Source organism: Thunnus thynnus, chromosome 2 (genome assembly GCF_963924715.1).
Source record: "Thunnus thynnus chromosome 2, fThuThy2.1, whole genome shotgun sequence".
Lineage (NCBI taxonomy): Eukaryota > Metazoa > Chordata > Actinopteri > Scombriformes > Scombridae > Thunnus > Thunnus thynnus.
Genome location: NC_089518.1, coordinates 18,159,743 through 18,182,985, shown reverse-complemented (window position 1 = coordinate 18,182,985; position 23,243 = coordinate 18,159,743). Strand labels below are relative to the sequence as shown.

At 41.1% G+C, this 23,243-nt stretch overlaps 1 protein-coding gene across 3 annotated transcripts in view; it reads right to left on the bottom strand.

Annotated features, from left to right (window-relative positions):
- arb2a (ARB2 cotranscriptional regulator A) overlaps positions 1-23,243 on the bottom strand; it is a 151,770-nt gene that overhangs the window by 35,860 nt on the left and 92,667 nt on the right. For 2 of the 3 annotated variants that reach the window (XM_067607575.1, XM_067607561.1), the window contains 2 exons: positions 18,165-18,281; positions 11,309-11,393 (listed from right to left, as the gene is read on the bottom strand). In XM_067607575.1, coding sequence (XP_067463676.1) covers positions 11,309-11,393; positions 18,165-18,281 — 202 coding nt within the window. Of the gene's footprint in view, positions 1-11,305; positions 11,394-12,713; positions 14,197-18,164; positions 18,282-23,243 lie in introns of those variants that run through there. The other variant, XR_010931106.1, reaches the window with a different exon arrangement.

The window sequence follows — 23,243 nt, the reverse complement described above, 5'->3', positions numbered from 1 at the left end:
ATTGCCACATTTTTCACGGGCGGTTTGTCTCCTGTCCTGTAGATTGCTTGTTAATAAAGTTTTTATCTGTCAACATGAAGCACAGTGGAGGATCCAAGGTCACTGCTGCATATTCAAAACCTCCCTGGTTGTGGAATCTACCATTACTTTCGTTTACATAATTATATATATAAGATGTAATTTCCTTTTCTCAGAAAAAAAGACAAATAAACATTATAATTTGTGGCTGATTATGACTCAAGGACTTTCAAGGATGATTTTTTTTCTTTCATTTTCCAATCATCTCTTTGGCAATCATGTGCATTCCAGATATATTTTCACAGCTTCCATGTTTGTTCTTTTTGGCTGGACCACAACAGTGGGGCCAGCTTTATAAATGCAAAGGTCCTTCCCTGACTGGCTGACTGACTCACTGAGTGACTGACTGAGGCCAACCAATGGCGTAACTTCATCAGTCGCCTCGGCGAGTGTCGCCACTTCTTGTATCTGTCATTTCAAATTAAAAGCCCTCTAGCGTTTACACGGCCCAGCCATATACTAGGTTTTGTCCTAGTCTTGTTTTATTTCATAACAATCATATTAAATGTGCATTTAATTATAACGTTATCATGAAGTAGAGAAGAGAGGGGGTCAAATTGTTGCAACAATAAATCAAAAAGGTTTAACTAAACACGAGCTGACTTTTAACTAACAGAATAAGAAAAAAGTCTAAACCCTTTGCTCACACATACAGTGCACACAGACAAACACACTGACATATTAAATTGACTGGCTTTTCCAGATGTTGGATCACAGCATGTGTTCTTCAGAGCAGCTGGGCATACAGTATGTGTGTGTGTGCTTGTGTGTGTATTAATTAGCTGCTAAACCAAATGAACTGGCCTCATGAACCCATAACAATAACAGTCTCCATTAAAAAATAAATGTATAACAAGCACAACAGAGCACAATGTAAGATCACTAAAACAAAACTGTAACTTGCACCTACAGTAATTTCAGTTAATACACACTCCTGGGAGCCACAATCAAAAAATCAAATTAAAAGTGAGTGACCAAAAACTGTTTGCACCACAATATAATCACCACATATGTATTTAGAGTCATTTACAAATTGTTCACCACTGTAGGTCAAAAGAGTACTCCATCGATTTAGCATTGCCCTCCTATAATGTTATTGGGCTCAGAACCAGAGACATCTTTTTTATTCCATGCAGTCTTCTTCCTTGTCAAAACCTGCTGCCTACATTACAATGTAACTCAACCCCCTCCATTTGACTGTATTGTGTTATGTTAGAGGCGCTAATGTAGCTTTGAGCCACTAGCCTCCAATAATAATAATAATAATAATAATAATAATAATAACAACAAAGTGAAACTAGGACCATGTTTTGAAGGCATGAAAAATAAATACTAGCAGTTGGTTCAATGTTAAAAATCAATAATGTCTTAACAGATTTAACTATATAAATGGAGTCACAGTAAAAGAATTGGAACATCTTGCTAAATAAAACTGCAAAGACGTATTTGTGGGTTTGTCTCCCATTTCATTTTCAATAAATATATTATTTATAGTCAAATTATATATATTCATGTTCTTCCCCCTGAATAAAAATGCCATGGAGCAATGAATAAGGTTTTCTTTCTTTTTTTTTTTGAGTAGCTTGAACTTATAAGGATTTATGGTGACACTCTCATATGATTACTCAATAGATTAACCTCTACCTGCGCTAATCTACTTTATCCCATCAGCTAAATTCACCTAGTGGCAGCGCCGGTGAGGAATACTACATCCACAACATATACAATATCTAATCTATCTATCTATCTATCTAGACTAAAATAGGATTATGAATTTCAGAAGTAATACATGCATGAGTTAATGGAAATTAAATGTAAAAAAACAAAACGGAACAAAAAACCTCCACCAATGGGGAGCAAAAGTGGAGCTATTAAAGTGTAAGGTTTTCCTGTTTGCCTTGGCTATCCTCTCATCTTCCCATAGACAAGGTCAATGCCAATAATGATGATAAGTATCATCAGAGGAGTGTTGCTGCATGGATAACATCACTGTGACACTTGTTGGGTGGCAACTTATGCCTTGTTAATGAGGGCACAGTGATACTGGGAGACTATGGGATGAAGGTGATTGCTAAGAGTTATAATGCTAGCAGTGGTTAGGATTTGCTGTGCCCCACTGGGGCTTATTGGATTAATTCCACCCCAGGAATTGCACCTAAAACCTACAGCCACAAGAACCCAGCATGTTATTATGTGTTTCCTGCTTTTTGACTATACCACAAGGCAAATTGGGGAAAAGTAGCTAGAATCCCTTACAATCACTGACAATCAAAAATACACTGTCTGTCATTTTTCATCCTCATCTTTACACTTGACCTGTTGGTGCCGCAGCTATCAAATGTGGTATATGCACGGTTTGTGTGTTCTTTTTCTAAGTAGTTCGCCACATGTCGAGGTCAGGGGTAAAGGCTCGGCGGATTAGAGCCTATATCAACTCAATGAGAAGAGGCCATATGGGCAAATGAGATCCATGTCTTTGAAGCACTAATCTGGGGATGCCCTCTGAGTGACCAGGGATGGACACTACCCACAGCAGCTAAGAGGCTAGGGGATTCGAAAGCAGTCTGTGGCCTGCTCTACTGTACCCTGTACGTTAGCTCCCCCATCTGACCCTGAGTTCTCAAGAGAGGAAAGAACCAGGCCTTGAACATGTAAGAAGATTTAAAAAAATATCAGAGTAAACAAATACAGTGTTACATGCAACTGTATTTTTTCCATTCATCCAAGATTTACACAGACTGAAATTTCCAATATGTGACATGAAGTATACATAAAGTAATATTTATTTCTCAAATGTTTCAACAATCCTCCCTTTTGTCCAAACCTTATAATTTGCATCAGGGTAAGAAAGTATATCCTCAACTCACACATAAGTAGGATTCAAGTCAAAGCATTTAAAATATAATGGCCAAAGTACTGTATACTGTACATACAGATGTGTTTACAGCAAAATGACTTCAACAGAAAAAAATACATAGTTATTAATGGAGTGTTGAGTAAAATGCTTTGTGTTTGCCCCATGGCAAAACCAAGTTTATAAAAAGAAACATAAATAAAGCAGTAGGAGGTATGGCATGAGAAAAAATAAGAGATAAAAAAAGAAGGGAGGCGGAGGGGGGGTATTTATTAGAGATTCTGTCCCAGTGATTGGCTGTGAGGCGGGTAGCGGAAGGACAAATGGACAAATCTGAGGAGCTAATAAGAGTGAATACGGAACGGCCCTCATGGGCAAATCTGGCACTAAGATGATAATGAGATTATAAAACCCCACTATATTGCAGCAAATTGTATAAGTGTTTCATTGAACCTTGTTGAACTTTCATTTATGCATGCCAGGCTCTTTCCCTTTTTGTCTCTCCCTTTTCTTCTTTTCCCCGGGATGATGGGTAGAGTATGAGAAAGGAGAAGAGGATAAAATGCCTCCTGGATAGAGTTTACCTAATACAGAGGTGAACTGAAGACCACAGACGGGGCTTTCCAGACAGGCTTCTAGTTAGCATAATCACAATAGCCTAAACTGTTAAAGCAATAGTGCTCTGTATGTGAGATGTGATTATAAATTATACTTCACATCTTATCAGCAACACTCATACACATATCAAGTATTACATTTATTAAATATCTATGGCAAGTAGTAAGTATTAATTAAGTAGTAAGTATTAAATATACTTGATAGCCAACATTTACAAAACGTATGTATTTGGATTTATTTACATGAGCTTTGATATTTTTAAGTGCAATTAACTGAACCAATTTTAACAATGCCATGTTAAGTGTGGCTCAAATGACAGCTCGAAAAGAACTACAGTGTTACAAAATGTAATTGTAATCTAACCATGACCCATCTAACCAATGTAACCATGTTGAAAAGTGGGCAAAATTTTTAAAAAGAACATTTTAAAAAGTTGGAAAGCCCACTGCTGTTCATTCTTTGTCGCTGAGCAACCAGTTCCCATTAAATTTTAAATAAATAAATAAATAAGCAAAAATATTAAGAAAAGGGGAGGGGGGGAGAGATTCGGAGACAAGATGAAATGACGAGTTCAAAAGCTTACATGACATTTTTTCTATAAAACATTTCAGATTTTCACACTCTAGACTTGTTGTTCTCTGTTCTTCACTTGAATGTGAGTCATCTGAGATTATGGATCATGACAGTTAATCAGTGTAATGACTGATTAATTTAAATTGTTTTTGTGTATGTAATGTCATTGTTGTTGCATTATAATGTTTTTTCTGTTGAATGGATGTTAAAAAATTAAGACACATTGGTCTCAAATACTACACAATATTTGCAATTAACCACAGCTACTGCTAATGAAAATAATAATGTATGAAAAATAATATTGTGATTACTGCTACTAATTATAAATCAATTACTGAAGCAATATCTTCACATAACTCAAATCAGTTCTAAAGACAAGCTAATGCAGCACTTTAAACTTTTTATGAACCTCACATCACTGCTGAAGAATTACAGTGTTTAACTTTGACAAGCTTGTACAATTATTAGCTTGACATATCGATCAACTTCATTTCCTCCTGTTTGCCTGCTAAGACAAACAAATAGCAACACCCTTGTCTTGGACCTGTAGCAAGGGCTTGTCTATTGACTATGTCGGCATATCTTTGATGATTCTGATCTGGGGGAAGATACAAGTCTGACAGAAAGCAAAGCACTGGAATTGATCAATAAACAGGGACAGTCCTCTAGAATTGAATCAAAGAATTGAATCAAAGTGGTCAAGTCTTTGATTCAAAGGAAATGTCCCTGAGAGAAGGCAACCTACATGACGGAACAGATTGCCCTGTCACCACGGGACAATACTGTGACCTGATAATCGACTGTGGGCAGTGTTGCATTTAAGACACAAAATGGAGACTTGGCAGAGGAATCCAACAAGGTTGGGTCATGTTTAGTGATGATAGTTGCTGTAAAAGTACCTCATGTTAGGACATTTCCATCAGGAATAATGCACTCCTGTGCTCTGAAAACTGTTTAAGCACAGTATCTTGGGCATATTTTGGTAAAAATACCAAAAAAGGGGGTGGGTGTGATAAGCCTTTTTTGTTCTTGTGTTATATATATAATATATAAAAAGCTATAAGCTATTTTATAACATATAAAAAACTAATCAAGAAGAGACACCCTGCAATCCCCAGACGAGGGAAAAGAGAGGAAGGGAAGAGGGGAGAATAGCTGATGGGTGACACCCTTTTCAGAAAAGTAATATGACTGTTTTTCCTCAACTTAAAATCCTGTGACAAATGCTCACAAGATGGCACAACACAATGATCCAAAAGTTGTGGAACAGAAGAGGAGATCAAACCTACAATGATGATCTGGCAGCCAGCCATATACACTATGCTGACAGAGTTCCATACCAGGCCGACAGTCAATCGGTAGTCAGATTCTTCCAATCAGGACTCCAGACTCAACTACTTATTTAAACAGTCCAATCACAGGTGACGACAAGCATATTCCAGTACACACCACCAGCAGATACATTCTTACAATAAGCCATGGTCATAATAGATGCAGCATTTTTTTTCCAGAGCATCATTCATGAGAAAAATCAAAACTAAAATGCAAAACACAATATTTCTGCCACGGCCTTTATCATTTCATATAACCACCTCATCAAAAATCTATGCACACTTGAGGCCAAAGTGAAATATGAATGGCATTGCATTCATATTCTTTTCAAGAAGAAGTCTGCATGTCTCAAGCATTAACTCTGAGGATATTCTTCATTTATGTTGAAATGTGTGTCTAAGCCTGTTTTCACGCATTAAATAAAGAATCACATTCACACATCTTTATTCGCAGTTTATTTAACTTTAGTATTAAGTTTTAAGTTGGAAAACTGTTTTCCTTTCTTCCAGCTGTCATGCCTTAAAATTTCTTCATCCTCACCTGCAACATTTCAACAATTCCAAATCAGATTCCAGAAAATCCATACGTATAAAAACAAAAAACAAACATTTAGAGGGAAGATATTCTGTACAGTCGACACTCTCCTTTGCTCATATCCCCTGTTTACCTCTTATACACCAGACTGTTGATAATGAGCCAATGTATCACTCCAGGCAAGGCAGCTGAGAGTTAAAGACATTGCAATCCATATTTTCACAGAAGAGTCTTAGTTCTTTTTCACATGTGCTTCACCATATAAACTATATATGTTTGTGCACTGATGTTCCTTAGCATTCAACACCATCGCACCAACATCATGTTGAGAGTTGGACCACCAAAAAACTGATATCTTTGCCTCACCCCTAAACAATTACTGTTTTTACCCTTTACCCTTCTGGTTCTCCCTGAGCAGGCATGGGAACTTGCCACAGGGATTGGAAGGAGAAGAGATGTCTGGCCATTATTTTAAGTGATTTCATACATTTCTCCACAAAATTCGAGCAGACATGTTTGGTATCTTTGGAAACATTGGGATTTATTTTCAAATAGAATATAAAATAGAGTTCTGAGGGTTTGAACAATGTTTGGCTGTACAGCATAAGTTTGTAATAACTGGGGTTCAAGAGGTAAAGCCTCCTTCTTGTAATATGGCACTAAAGAAAAAGACATCATGAGAGAATTTCATTGTGTGACACTGGGTATTAAAAACGTCTTGTAGATGGAAACATTACAAAGTGTATTAATCACACACTCACCCCCCCCCAAAAAACTCCATTATAAGTTGGTATTCTGATCATAAGATTGTAGTTTATATCAAAGTACTATCACAAATCAAACTAAATTATTGTTCAATCTCACAAATCAGCATTTTATTACTAGTTCCTGACTGACACACCAATTCCAGGCATCATTAGTCTTTGGTGTCAGCATTTTCCACTTTATTATGATATGGCTTGAGACTAGTGTGACCCAGACAATAGGCTGAACCAACCTCAGTGAATCCAGGTCAAAGGTTAGGGTCCGGTTCACCAGAGTTTACCTGTCTATTTCCTGCTACACTAGAGCAACGTGTGCCAGTTGGACTAGGAAAACACTGAATCACATTTGTGAAAACACAGACACACACACAGACACACTTTTCATGTGATCTTCCATTGAGGCAGCGGACTTCCACATTACCAAGCTGAAAAAACAGCAGTTAGAGGGGATGAGGTTAATTTGAGTGAGCCTGAGTTTCCTCTTGGAGTAAGTCATCACACAAACATCAATCAGACAGTGTATGTGTGTGTGTGTGTGTGTGTGTGTGTGTGTGTGTGTGTGTGTGTGTGTGGTGAAGGGGTGTCGACAGCTAGAGGTGTTTCACGGTCAGCAGTGCATGGATCAGGGAGGTAAGGGTAACAGTCTAGTCGAACCTACAGCAGGACAGAGCACATTCGCAATCAGGCCATGAACGTTGTCCGTGTGTGGGGGTGTGTGTATGTGTGTATTGTATGAGCGCTTTGTGCCAGTCTGTCTGCGCTCTTTTGTGTCTCTGTGGTATCTTGCTACATTAATAACACTGAGCCACAGACATATAAGCCTTAGGTAAAGAAGAAAGGCAGAGTGACCTCACATGTCATTGCACAGGAATTATTTCTCATTTCTATGACAATATTGCGTCATTTTTTTCAGCCTACCCCCTGCCATTTCCATAAAAGATATAAAAATCAAGAAATTCTTTCAACAAAATCCACCCCTTTAATTATGGAAAACCTTGTAAGTAAGGGAGAAAGGTGGGCGCATCAAAAAATTACATATACAGTAGTGGCGTATTTATGTAGTGAACGGAAATGAAAGTGAGTCTCCTTCTGCAGTCCATTAGGGTTAATTACAGCCTTATGTTGGGATGCTTGTAACAGAACAGGGTTGGTAATTAAAGTACAGGTAAGACATTAACTTACTTTTGTTAGCCATTAATCAGTGTTTACCTTCAGAGAGCTCTCCCTTTGTAATTAATAATCAGCTTGGACAATGAGTAATCACCCAACAGGAAGTTGTGTGTGCATGTGTGTGTGCTCATGTACAAGTGTGTGTGCTACTGGAAAAGTGGGTTTTCCCACATTTGAAAAAGCATCTTTACTGATCAAACCACCAATCAACCATCTCACCAAAAACAAGTCAATAAACTAAGCAAAAATAAGAGAGGAGACCATACAAGAAAAATCACTGTAAGACTGGGTTTTTCCCTCCCTCTTCATCCATCTATTCCTGGTCACTCTCATTCTTTTTCACTTCCTCCCGTCTTGCATTTATCCTTCCCTTGGCATCAAAATGGCAGTAAAGGTTTGGAATGATTACATCTTGGGAAGGCCTAAGCAACCCCACTTAACCACCACCCCACTCCCCAACTTATTTCTCTGTCAGCCTTACAGCTACTCCACCACATACACAAAGGGAGCATTTCCAGCAAGAGATTGGTTCCACTTTATCTGCATATTTAGCCTGTGTTCGGCATGCTCCTAACTGATAAAATTCTACTAGTGTGCTAGGCCACTGCCAAACGCCAGAGCAGTGACCTTCTTGGGGGAACAAATTCCTTTTGAAAGACAGGGAAAAGAGAATCGCCTGGAAGGAAGAAAGATTGAGACAAAAAAAAAAAGAAAGGGAGGATAGTCAGTCAAATACGGTGGGATTGGATCCAGGTTTCATCGCATTTAAAACAAGAAATGGAGATGTTAGCAGACACCCCCGCTACGTGTTATTCTCCACCCCTCTCTGGGCACTTCCAGCCCTGTCAATGTGCCATGCCGGCGTTGCTTCACAGATGATTAGGAATAACAGACAAGCTCTGCCTCCACGTCTCCCTACCTCCTTCTGCCAAGAGTCTACCAGCATGGAGAACACAATCATCATGTCATCACTGCACCACACAGGGAGGCAGGATGCAAGCGGAGGAGGGGAGAGGCAGATGTATAGGCAAAGTCAGAAACAGAGAGAGTATGGAGAAAGAAAGGAACAGATGCAGAGACAGAAAAAGAGCAACGACAAGACTTGTCCTTCAACCCGTTTTCCCATCAGGCTGCCTGACCAGTCCCAGTGCCCATGTCTAAGCAGTCCAATACTTTGTTAGCCATCAGACATCTTAGTGTGTGTGTGCGTCTGATCACATGCCATTCTCCTCAGTAGCTCTGTCGCCCCAGGCCTGGCTCTGTCTGGCTCCACACAAGAGCCGTGGGTCACACTGTGATATGTGTGTCTACATATGTGCATGATGTGCGTGCATGACAACAAGGATTCAGTGGTGTTCCCTGTTGCCGAGACACTTCATGGTCAACCCTGATTACCCCCACCTACACATATAAACACATACTCTTTCCATAGCAACCCAGACAAGAGCAGTCATGGCAGGAGAAGAGGTGACTGTCGGGAGCTGTATGTGTGTTGATTGAAGTGCTCGGCCACGATGCCCTGACAGCCTTCCCTCAACCTTCTCTCAACCTCGTCACCTCTGTTGCTCTGCTGTGACTCTCACCACAATAGCCACTGCCTGTGAACCTGCCAGGCTGCCAAGGACACAAAGACGACCGAGTCAACCTTTGACATCAGAAGCTTCCACCAAAAGACCAGAGACAAGCTGAGTTGGCGGCTCTGTTAACAGGCCAGGGACACATCTTTTCAGCTTGGTTAAAGTAGCTAAAGTCAATAGAGCACAAGTCAACAGTGCATACATACAGATGGACGCTATATCAAATGGGTCTGTGTTACGACAATGTCAGGCATACCAAGAGTTTCAAAAAGTAGACCTTGATATCTTGGCTCAAAGGTTGCTGTCTTTTGACCTACAGCAGTCACTGAGAAGAGACATAAAACATCAAGGTAAAAACTGACATTTGAACATGAAATACAGTATGGTTTTTGTATTGAAGGCTAGCTGACATTTCAAGGAGCTGATTCACTGGTAGATGCGAGGCCACCCACCCACACAGCTCCATGTGGAACATGGTGTTTTATTGGCCAAGAAAAGATAGCAGTGTTAGAGATTTATTCACAGACATGTGGAGCATGTGTAAGATGACCTATACATTCACCATGATGTCACTAAGGGGCTATGGATACAATAAAACACAATGTTGCCATGCAGGACCCATAGAGTAATGATGGAAAGGTGTGATGAGACAAGATGTTAGAATGTGAGTGTGCAAGTAGTTTACACATGTAACAAGAGTAAAAACAGGTGCTTTTAATACTGATGATGGACATATTATTTACTGATTTAAAGATCTCTACAAGGCTTGACTTCCCTTTTGTATCCGTGTGTGTGCATGCTCGCATGTGTGTCACTCTTCAAACAACACTGCAATCATCATCTCTTATCAACGGTCATGTTGAGGATTACAGCTTTCATCCCTAATCCTACATTAAGGACACATTCTCATGATGGCCGTGACATCATCAAGGCCAGTCAACCACAGAGAGGGCACAGGGACAGGAAGCCAAACACCACAGGAGAGGATTAATGAATATAGGAGACAGAGTAGATGATGAAAAAGAGAGAGAGAGAGGGTGCGACAAAGAAGATGAAAATAGATACAAAATCAAACAGCACATTTCGGTAGTGTGTGTGAGAGAGCCTCTGTTTCTTTGTCTATTTGTGTTTCAAGATAATCTGCCCCTGCTTCAGTTTCTCTGACAATGATCTCTCTCAATCAGCCCTACTAAGACCTCCAACCTGCCCAACACCCACGACCATGTTAAGAACAAATACTGTCAACGTACACACCACCGTGCACTGACTGAACCTTAATAATCTGCACATGTGCACTGCTATAAGCCATTGACAAACACATATATAGAGTTCCATACATACTGCATATATTGTATCATTTATTAAGGTGAATTAAACACTGGGGAACCTATTTCTATTTTGCACATCAGTCATTTAGGCAGCTTGAGCTCTTCAGTCAAAATAATTGCACTTACCTGCACTGGCACATTCTGGTACCATCCTTGTTAGCTGTTTTTAACAGTTTCAAGTTTGTATATTGTATCTACCTTACTCTCATCTGTGATTACAGATATAGTAGATAATAAAACTTTAACTTTAAATTTTACCTTCGATGAGTTTTACTCATATTTTTAGTCTATGATAGTTGAATAAACTGTTGTAGTTGAATAACTGTTTTGACCTATACGTAGTGTGGCTACACTTTGTTGTTCTATACAGTAGTTTTGAAATTGTAATTGAAAACTGAAAGTGATCACAATTATACTCTAAAATATAGAGTCATAATGTTATCACTGTTGGAGTTTGTTTATGCACAGTAGATTTGATACCTGCAGAGACTCGGGGGCAGTCTGGCAGCATGGGATCCAGCGGTGTGTCCAGGGGCTCTGGACTCGATACCCAGTTGCAACAATGCTGTAAGGAGATGAAAAAAGAAGACTGATGAAACTCCGAGCACAGATTTCTATCAATAGCTATTTGTTGTTTCTACAAAAAACATAGATTACTTTTACACACACTATTCATGGCATGTACTCATGGAGGGTCTGTATATGGGAAATGAATATGCAGCAACCCACATCCTCCACTATCACTTCCACAAACACAGTAAAATATATGCTCAAAGTTGGAATAATAAGGGATGAGATCTTAAGAAAAAAAAAATTGTGGCTTCAGAAGTATAATTTTTATACTTTAATAGAAATGAAGCATGTTGAATCAAAATTGAGATATAAGAAAAAAAGAAGAAACGTGGCGAAAGAAAGGGAGAAGGAAGAGAAAATGGAGAGGCAAGAAGACAAAGAAGAAGGGGACAGGTGTTGAAGACAAGAGGAGGGACAGTAGTGAGAAAGAGGTGTGTGTATGTGTGTGTGGGTGTGTGTGTGGCAGAGCGAGGGGGGAGAGAAAGAGGAAGAGAGAGAGAGAGAGAAAAAGAGAGAGAGAGAGAAAGAAAGACAGGAACAAGCAATTAAAAGCTCTGTGACATGCTGCCCAGACAGCTTGGCGTTTGTTTGTGGTGGAGAGCTGAGGCCTTCTACCATGGTGGATCAGTGGGTGCCCTGGGGGAGGGTGTCTGCCCAGCTTGCTGACCCATAACCCCCTGCAGACACCCCTAGTCCTCTCAAACCCCCTGTGGTTGACAACTCTACTGTCAGAAAAAGGAGAAGACCTCTTTATCTGTGTTTTGCTGTCTTCATCTTCCTTCGGATTGTCTGTGTGGCGTTCCCTTATTCTACCTACTGGATTAAATCAAATGTAGTAGGGTTAAACCCCAGGTATCATTAATAGACTCTACCAATGCCAAACTAAAAAACAACTCACTTTTCCCATGCTTTGAGTTTTTATTCTCTGGGTCAGCAGATGGCAACATATCAAAGTGTGTTTTTCCTTGTTTGACCGTGCAATGTGGATTGGTATGCTGTGGCTTGTAAGGTTAGTACAAAAACAAGAGAAAGGGGAGAGAGAAAGAGGGAGGCTGAGAAGGAATGCTTGGAGAAGACGTTCCCCAGATAAGATAAAAGTTCAATAGAAGAAAGAGAAAATGTAAAGAGATTAGAATGTGCAGCTGGCGTCCTTCTGAATCACTGCTTATCTGCCCTTGTTTACTTTCACCCTAGCCCCCTGACAGCCATTACAGTGTTGTGCATGCTTGTGTGTGTGGGTCAGTGGCTGCATTGCGGGGGGTCTCCAATAAAGATGGGTAGCGTTGTGAACCCTCAGGACTCAAATACTCACACAAACGTGCACGTGTGCATACGTGCTTTCACATTTTTGCCCTCAGTGAACCTGACTCTCAAGGCCCTGGCAGAGAAGGGACTGGATAGACAAACCTGTGAACCATCTCGCACTTCAGCTTCTCCAACAAATTCACATACAATACACATACTACATACATGCAAAGATCCTGGGTCACATCACATGCCCTCTTATCTATCATCCCTGAAGTATCCCCCCTCCACACACAAGCACACAAAATCCTGTGCATGCAGACACACTCATCACTGATAGCATATGTATGCTAGTGTATACATGTGTTCTGTTCTGCTGTATGAATATGAATAGGCACAGAGGGAAACTGAATATAGCTGATGCCTAATTGAGCCCCTCTTGCTTGTTGCCTTTTTGTCTACATAAGTTTCTGATGCTACGTCCAAGCAAACGTCTTTTGTTACTGTCTGCTCGACATGTACTGCATCTTCTTTTGTCCCACAGTGATTTATTTACTGTAAGCTTATATAGAAATATAGAAACTCACTGTGAAAGATGATTATAATAAAACATCTGGCCCATGTATGCAAATCCCTAGCAAATGTCAACAAGCAACACAAAATGCAGTTGGGAAATGTGCACATGACGGCCTGTGATTAAAATAAAGCTTGGCTCATGTGTGATCCGTTCTTATCCAATCAAAGGAAATAAAAATGAACTTAAGAACAAACTAGATCTGCCCCTCGAATATAAGAAATGCTCCCTTTCTCTCTTCATCCATATTTCAGTTCTTCAGCCTTGTCAATCACAAGTGCTAGCTATCGTAGGGGGTATAGCATAGGAAGAGTCAAAGAGGTTGAAGAAAGATCGGCTGAGAGATGAGGAAGAATGGAGTGAAGAAGGAAGGGGGGTTAGTGTTGGGGGAAGATGACAAGTCATCGGTAAACAGTAGCATATTGTGTATTTTTAGATCCTTTGCCTTGCCCTAGATGTGCTCTCCTCTGAGCCTGGGCTTGAGGGCAGAGCGGTGTAGAGCGGCACAGAAGCAGTGGGGCTCCTTGACTGCTACATCAAGTGTCTCATTGTATCTTCTTTAATTCATTCAGTCTGTCTGGAGGAAGATGTCAGCTGGGCTGTGGAGCAGTGGGCTGAAGGCAGCTGGAGAGAGGGGAAGGAGGCGAGTCTTTCAAAGGGCCCCCCTCCCTCCCCCTTCACCTCTACCATCACCACCAATGGAGGCAGGGAGGTCGGGGTTTGAATAGATTTGTCAAGGCAACAGCACACATGTGCACACAAACTCTTGCATAAATGCACACACACATACACATAGCACACGGCCCCAGTGCTGTGGGAGACCGCAGGCATAACAGCAGTCACATAAAGGCAAGGCCTGCTGGCTGGGATTAGAGAAGGGCGATGTGACAAAAGGATGGCACATCACATCGGCTGTCTCTGACGCATAGCATCATCACTTCAAGCAGCTTGTCCGCCGATCAATGGCGCCATTGAACTAAAGGCAGACAGAGAAACAAACATGTAAACAGATTTGACTCTCCACCCACCTCTGCTGCTCTGTGCATATGTGTGTGTGTTTGGATTATGCTGGATATGTACACATACATGAACCCGTGCAAACACAACAAGACACACTGTTGCACAGTATATTTTATTTCTCTTAAATCCCATTACCAATATTACTCAGACACAAAGTTCCAAAGGATCCCCTACAGTGGTGAGTAAGAGGCTGTGACTAAGCGCTAAAGCTAACTACTGAGCTAATAGCATGATCTTAGAGTGTGAATGGCGAACAGGTGTCTGCTCTACCCCTCTACCTGTGAGGGATGCTTTTACGCCTTCTCTGTCATGTGTATATGTGTGTGTTTGAGTGGTTTGTGTGTGTGTGTGTGTGTGTGTGTGTGATCTGCCACCTGCTGCCTTCTGCAAGTCAGAGTGGATGCCAGCCTGCCTCTTTCACATAAACAACACACACATGCGCACATGCACACACACACACATGCGTGTACGCACACGCATACACACACATACACAAAGTAATGGACACAAAACACTGCACTCAGCTGATGGCAGAGTGATCTAATGGAGCTTCCATAACGACCAAAAAGGTCTCTCATACAGTAGGTGTCCATATCCACTACACAGAAAGTGTCACAGGAAGACACACACAAAGCCATAAAAGGAGGATGTACTCCCTTTACCTTCCTTCCAAACCCTTCCTGCATTAAAAAAAACGTAGAATGAAAAAAAGTAAAATGTACTCTAAACACCATAAACTTCCAGAAGAAAAAGTGGTGAAATAATGAATTAAGTTACACAATTACCTTGTTTTTTTATTTTGATAAGACACTGTTGTATTGCTTAGTTGAATGCAAAGATTAAACAAAAATATGTAGTGTGTATACACTGCAATTGTATGTAATTGTCTCCATCCAATGGTAAAACAGTATTTCTATCTCATAAGCACACAGGACTGAGTCCCATGATAGAAAGTCTGTGCTAAGTGTATAAAAGTCTCCTAAACCATAACACACATGACAGCCAGCAAACTAACTTCTCAGAAAGTAGTCCTGAGTATCAATTCTTGCTCACTCTCTCTATGTCTGTCTCTCTCCTACCTCCTCCAGTTGCTGTATAATCTCTATGGATTAGGATGGTTTATTCATGACCATAGTGTACTCTGTATGTATGTGTGTGCACAAGTGTATCTGTGTGTGTGTATGTGTGTGTGTGTGTGTGTGTGTGTGTGTGTGTGCTCTGGGCAGGCCACTAGAGTGTGACAGCAGGCCAGCACAGTGACAGGAGACACCTTGGAGACTGTGACAGGCTGCCAGCTGTACACCATCATTCGCATTTCTCTCCCTCACTCACTTCTCCTCACTATGCTACTCATCTATCTCCACATACATCTCTTCATCTCCTCTCCTCCATCTGTATTCAGTCCATTCACATCCTACCTGTCTTTTTGTTTTTCTTTTCCACGGCTCTACCCTGTGCTTTCTCGGCGGCAGTCAACAGGATTTAAATAATTGAATGTTTCTCATACTTTATTTCTTTGCTTATTTCTTTTTCTGTCTCAGTCAATGGAAGAGTCTTTATATCTCTTTCTCTGCCTATCCCCTTTCCATCCTCTTTTCTCTCACCTTCACCCTGTATTTCGTCTCTCTTGGCAGTGATGTCAGTTGCCCCTTGTCTGACCCATTTGGTCTATATAACCTGGCCCAGCAGGCGCTGATCTCTAAATCCCATCCCCTCTTTTTTACTCTCCTCTTCCCATCGCTCCATCCTACCAACCAGCGACCTCTTGAACCCCAGAGGGAGGGAATTATCTCTGTCCGAGGAGAACAGAGCAGTGCGCTGCTGGGGTACCCCGACCTCACATGCACCCACTCGTACGGGCACCCATATTTATACACCACCCAGGGCATTATTCAGGTTCATTGCTAGCTCCCCTCTGTGATGTGTAGCACCATCTGTGCTGTCCTTCCTGTGTGTGTGTGTATCACAGTGTGTGATGCTAGTGTTGTTTACATTGAAGATCCAGCTGTGTATGGGTTATTGATATAGATGTCCTTTACAAAGGAGCAGTATATGCATCTACTGTCGGGGTCTGTGTGTCTTCATGTGCGTGTATGTTTTGTACTGCACCAACAAGTGAAGATTGTGGACTGTGTGATCACTCAAAGCCAAACATCAGAAAAGTGAGCCAATGATAGAAACACATAGATCAGGCCAGAGCCATGGGATTAGCATATTGGGTGGAACACAAAGGGACTCTGACCTTTTAGTGGAACCACTGCACACACGCAGTATTGGTTTCTAATGTAAATGCCGAGGACAGATTAGATTTTGGATTCACCTCAATCCTCGTGCTGACCCAGGGCTTGTTAACTAGCACTGCACTGCCATCCATGCCCAGAAGCCAGTAATGTGATAAAATACTAAATTTGAGCAACAAAATTGAGGTTACCAGTTTCTAAACATGACACATGATTGTAGTTAGCTTTCCTCTTCAATATTGACATATCCAATAGTAATTTATATCTCACCATTTGGCAATTATCTACAGAATTTATCATTAGTAGTGGTCTTTATCTGATGCTAAATTAGAAGAGACAATAAAAGGTCAAAACAACATCTGTTAAAAGATTGTCATTTTTTTGTTGTTAAATAAAATGTATGCAATGATTAACATAAAGAATCATTGATCCCTGAGAGAAATATATTAAGTATAAACATTGCTTTGGAATTAGCGACAAGTAATGAGTACTTTTTGTAAAGGTAGTGCTAATTATTGTTAGTGAGACAGAGAATTATGGATAGAAGAAAGAAAAAAAAAAACAATGCTGCACAAACAGTGAGTGTCTACACATCTTCCAAAAAGCTTTCTGTGCCATTGAACAGGGCATAGCATGGTAGAGGTGTGCCACTGTCTCTTCTAGAAAAAAATCCCTTTAATTAGGCAGGCTCCTCTCTTAATTCAGCCAAAAAAGGACTGTGGGTTAATGAGTACGAGAGAGAGTGATTCCTTGCCTGTCCCCTTCCTCCTACTGGACAAAGAAGGTTATTTCAGATTTATTGTTCTGGGTAATCATCACAAATAGAAAATCACTTAACATTCCAATTATGCTCTGTCCCACACATCCCTTAGATGGATCAAAAATAGGAAATGCCAGACAAGGAGAAGGGGGCCAGCGCAACCTTGAATCCCCACCCCTCAAACTAACATACACACATTCACGGATAAGTAACACGCACTTGAGCACACAAACCAAACACACACACACACACGAAATGGGAGAGGACAAAAATAGCAAAAACAAAAGGCATGGGATATAAAAGAGGATATAATACAAATAAAGGTATGGTGTGTGTGTGTGTATGTGTCTGTGTGTGTGAGTGTGTGCATGACATTTGCATCTCTGGCTCTCAAGCAGCTCTGGTCTTGGCTGGTCCTCATCTGTATGTGCATACTGAGTGAGCCCAGGTGCTGCGTATGGCGCAGAGGTCACACCAGAAAGGGCAAGTGCTAAAATGAAACTAACACAAATGCACAAGTGCACGTGCATTCTATCTCACACGCTTACCCACAAGCACATATAAACACACTTACACACACATATATCCAGCCACATACACACACACCAGTGAGGGTTAACTGTCTCAGTTATTCATTGACATGCACCCAGGAAGAAAGAGTGGGGGCTGATAAAAAAGACAGAGAGGAAAAACATGCAAACAATGGTTCTCTATGACTTCTAAGGCTAGCTGTTGGTCAGGATGTAGGTCAGCAGGGTTGTACAGGGAAAAAACTGAGAAAAGCACAATCTGAGAGACCTCAGCTCACCACTGGGTGAATTTACATGATGAGATAGGAGCCCAGGAAAAGCCCATTGTACATTTTATAGCATCTTTGTTTGTTTTCAGTGTGTGTGTGTGTTTCAGTGTGTATGGCTACTTCACCTGCTGCATCCAGTCCTGTGTGCCTTTGCTGGTCTCCTGTAGCCAGATGTTGTGAGCCGAGTCAGTCAGAGCCACAGCACACACTCTGTTCTTCACCTGCATTTCCCTCTGATTCATCTGCCATAAAAAGCAAATCAAATTCATGTTAATCACCCTTCTAGCATGTTAATGATACACACTTACTGTTGAGATGGGCACTGTTTGTGTCAGAGACACATGGGCGACTATAATAACCTCTTTAGAAAAGAAAATCTTTTTGCATTGTACAGATGTGAATGTAATTATTTTATTATGACAAACCCACTGTGTAAGTAGATACTTTCCTCGTAAAAATTTCTTTCCCCAACACACGCTGTCAGCCTACCCCTCAGACCATGATAGCAATGGCCCAGTGGACAGTTTTGAAACCGGTGGACACAGATTCAACCTGGTGTATAGCATATGTTATAAAGTGAAATATGAAAGAGCTGCTCCACCACAGCGTGTCCTTGTCACGTACTGTGCAAATGTCCTTTCCTGTGCACGTTCAAATACCTTGGTCCCCATTCTTAATACCCTTTCCCTTCACATGTCATAGAGAATGTGGCGTCCGCAGGCCCGTCTTCCTATTCCCTTCTGAATGTCAACGCCGAGGAAAATGTCACACAAAGGACTTGTTACTGCACTACAATAGACTTCCCACACCGCTGGTCCCACCCCAAGGAGTACTGTAGCCAGGCCTTGGGAATGAGCCATTTCACTGTGTTTCACTTCAAGATAAAACAGGAAGAAAAGAGCACAGGACTTGCAACAATAGGTTAACAATCACTTAATCTATACGTTTAGTAAGGGTGGGAAAAAGATTGGCGGACTGAAGACGGGCATAGCGCTGCAGAATAGCTCTAAATTTGGTGATTACCTGGTCATGTACATACACATGGTGCTACGTCAAACATACTGAATTTTAACCACAAAGGTTTAAAGGTTCATCATAAGTGTCATCTTGAGGGAGGTAACACTTCACAGTATCCTGGACTACTGGACTTCTTTCGCTTAAAATTGTCCTGGTGTTTATGATTTTGGAATAAGACTACCACTACAGTGGAAGATGTAGGTAATGTGATACTAAGCCAGGAATTGGAATTTCAGGCCTTAATTGGTGCTTGCATGTTAGAACGCTATTAATATTGGACTATAAATGTGCCAGTGTAATAAAACAATATGGTGCTGAGGCCTGAGTACAAAGCTAGAGTTTGGGCTTGCATATAGGGTTTAAGCTGACAGTATGAATCCGAGTCTGACACTCAGACTGGGGCTAAAGCTGGGGCAATCACAGAGGCCAGGTCTGGCTGGCTGGCTGTACATCAAAATGACGGTGGGCATTTGAATACATCCTCCCTTGCCCAGCCAAATTAAAGTGGGAGTGTATAGAGATAAATTGAATCTATTAAAGCACTAAGGACTCATACATCATTCAGCTGATAAGGCTTCCACTGGAGTGTCTTCACCAGAGTGGAGGATAGAGCAGACTGAGAAGGGAGGTACAACCATGAATGTAAAGAAAAAAATGCACAACTGTAGAGACAGACAACAAAAGAAGACAGAGTGTGCACATGTATGCACACATTTGCTCCCTCACACAAAATTCCTACGATCACACACACACACACACACAGATACACACTGCGCTCTGTACTCCCTCCTCATCCACGCTTGGTTGAAAAGCTTTCCTCTGGCAGAACTGGGCCCGTGGGAGTAGAAAAGTCAACCTTTTAAAACTGGAGGTGTCAGTCAAGGTCCTATTTTCTGGCACTAGCCAAATGGGCCAGTCCCTAAGTATAGGGGCTGCAAGCAGAGGCCAGGAAACAGGAGACAGTGGACTGACTGCCCATGGAAAACGCTAAGTACATGACTTCAATCCAGTCAAAAACATCGCCCGAGCCCTGACAGAAAACTCAACATTTTTCCACTGTCGAAGTGGATAAATGGGTCTCTACTTGCTCTTATTGTGTGCCCCTTAAAAAACATCTGAATCCATTTTATTTTTGGTGGAAAACTTAAATGTACTTTTAAAAGTACAAGAAATTTGGTCGGTAGGGTTCACTGTATATCTCTGGTATACCAAAACTGTAACTGAACTATAGTAAAGTTTGTAACTAGTGTTTTGTAAACTGTATTTGCCAAACTGACATTAATGATAGGTTGTTTGTCCTTTTTTAAAAAAAAATAATTTCGACGTGCCACCTTTAACACTAAGTACTATTGAAATAACAAAGGGTATACAGATAAATGGAAGCAAGAACATAGAACAAAAACACTAACAAAGACAACCAGAGAAAGTGTGTGTGTGTCTGCTTTTGTGGGGTATACATGCACGGATGTATGCATATGTATGTAGAAATGAATGTGAGCAGATATGAGAGCACTGCAGAACACACAGGCAGTGAAGAAGCATGTGAATGACAGACAGCGGTTAGAAAAAGATAAAGGCATGTACAAAGAAAAAGGCACAGCTGGTAAGGTGGGAGTGAAGCTCGGCTGTAGATGGTGCTGATGGATGCGTCTGGAACTTAAATACTGGACTTAAGTATTTAGACAGTGCATGATTAATCTTGTGTGGACAGGCAGACTGTCTCATCAAGCAGACAGATGAATGGAGAAAAAATTGGATAACAAGACCTTTGGAAATCCTAAAGCAGTTGTTCAAATTGATTGGACTCAGCACCTCTAGCTGCTTTGTGGTATATAAAAACAAGTTTCCCAAGCAAAATTTCATCGGTTTGAAATAAAACAAACCTCTTTGTTTCCGCCCTTCTCTAACCAACTTTAAAGTTTCACTGTAATTTTCTATTCACAGATACTTACACAGTGTCATTATTTGCTGAAATGAGAGGGGAAAATAAATCAGGAACTCTCACTAAAAAAAAGTCTGTTTTCCTCATGATGCCTCAACTGAAGATTAAAGACCAAAGGACTCCATCTCCCAACACTGGCTATATCAATCACTCCTCCTGACAGCTGTCACTGCCGCAATGCCTACACACATATAGTTGGCTGTGGTAACAGTTGGGGTAATAGGCTGACAAATTATGACTCCAGGAGAGAGTGCTCTATGCAGTGTGGCCCTCAACCACAATGATTTTGACACCACTGGGTCTCATGTTTTACAAGCCACAATGACAACTGTGGTTAGCTGCATGTTGAAAGCTAAATCTAAGCATGTCTGTGTCTTCTGCTAGGTGGGTGATACTTATGGGGGAACTTACAAACCAGTTAAACCCATAAAGCCACATGCTCCCATGTGAATAGAGATGTAAGCTGTCTTATCCTATGACTCATCATGTTATAATTTTTACACTATGTTAGACTGCAAGTTAGTGTTAGCCATCTTTATCCAGAATGTTAAATGTGCTAATCCACTATGTAACTGCAGACTGTAGCTTTAACAAGGCAACAGGCCAGCTGTTGTGATCAGTCTTCTATCGGACAGGGAAAAGGAAGAGAAACGTGGAAATACTTGTTGAGCTAAAACAAGCACACAGATGTTGAGACATTTGCAGCTGCATATGCAGAATAAAGTTCGGGTGGGGTTGGATATGGGGGGGGGGGGGGTTTGAGTATAAAAAGAAAGAGGAGTGGAAAGGCAGAAGGTTTTAGGTGGTAGTCAGATGAACGGGTATCAAAACAGGTCGATTAGGAGGATAAAGGAAGGAACTGAGAAAAAACAAGACAGATGACAGGCTGACGTGCACAACAAAAATATTTATGAATACTTTATTAATCCCCATGAGGAAAATTCTCTTTTCCCTTGGCCCACTTCACGGCTAGGTCAGAACACAGGGTCAGCTTCAGAACAGCATCCCTGCAGCAAGTGGTCTTTCGCTGTCTTACTAAAACATAAGTGGAAGCTTAAGCTTAAGTGGAATTTCAGGGGTCTGAACCAAAGTCCTCAGCTTTAAGAGCCGCCTTACTCACTACAGCACCTTGATGAAATGTTTATCACCAGCCATTTTGACATAATAATTTAGTGTGCCACAAAAAAATGTGTAAAAGAAATCTGTTAAGCCATTTCTGTAACAAGCTGTTTTTAACGGTCTCCACAAGTGTGATTTGAATTTAATTTGACTGCAACTACACATCGTGTTTACATCCCTCTGAGCCATGATAACAAAGCTGAGTCACAATTGATGACGTAGACTCAAGTTCACTCCCATCCCAAATACATTCAAACTCTGGATGAACTATGAAATCCTTCTCCCTCTTTTTCTCGGCTACTCTGTTTCTCCGTCATAAACCATTTCTTTTCTGATTTCTCTGCAGAGGGCCTGGTTGCTATAGAGATCTGTAAACATCACAGATTTCTGACCCCCTGGTTGGCACAATTCTGCTAAATCCAGCTTTTCACGAGCTCTATGAAATAGCCAACCCCCATGTGCTTGGAGCCACGCAAACGCATGTCTCTCACACACACACACACACACACACACACACACACACACACACATACACAGATTTTTCTCTAACCCTTGTATCTTGTACCTGACCTCTCACTTGGCCTTTAACAAAGTACAGTGTTTAGCGCTTCAAGCTGCTTCCTGCTACAAAGCCAGCTAATTGCTGGACTTTTTGTTGTGCATAATCTTATTTTCACCACTGACGTAGAATGTGATATGTGATGGGTGTGTGTATATGTAAGTGTGGGGTGTGTGTATGAAGGAGGGAAGGGGGCATTTTAATCATGTTTATTTATCTGGACGAGGAGTTGAAATAAGCGAAGAGACATCATTTAACAGCATGCTAAACTAATCTCTGGTCGAGATAAATACTTCATTTCTCTCCTCTCCCCGTGACGCTCCCTTGCTCGCAACCGCTCTGCTGACGCTACATCTAAACACCGGCAATAATAAAGACAATTATTTAGGCCTTTGATAATTATGTGTCAAAGGCAGCGAAAGCCACTAGATAATTGGGCAAAAACTGAATGGTAATCCACAATGGAGATCCCCGTGGGGAGACAGGCAGACTCATCCCTAGAAAGACTGCAGAGCGAGAGAAAAGAGAGAAACAGGCAAAGACAGAAAGATGAGAGCTCTTTAAGGG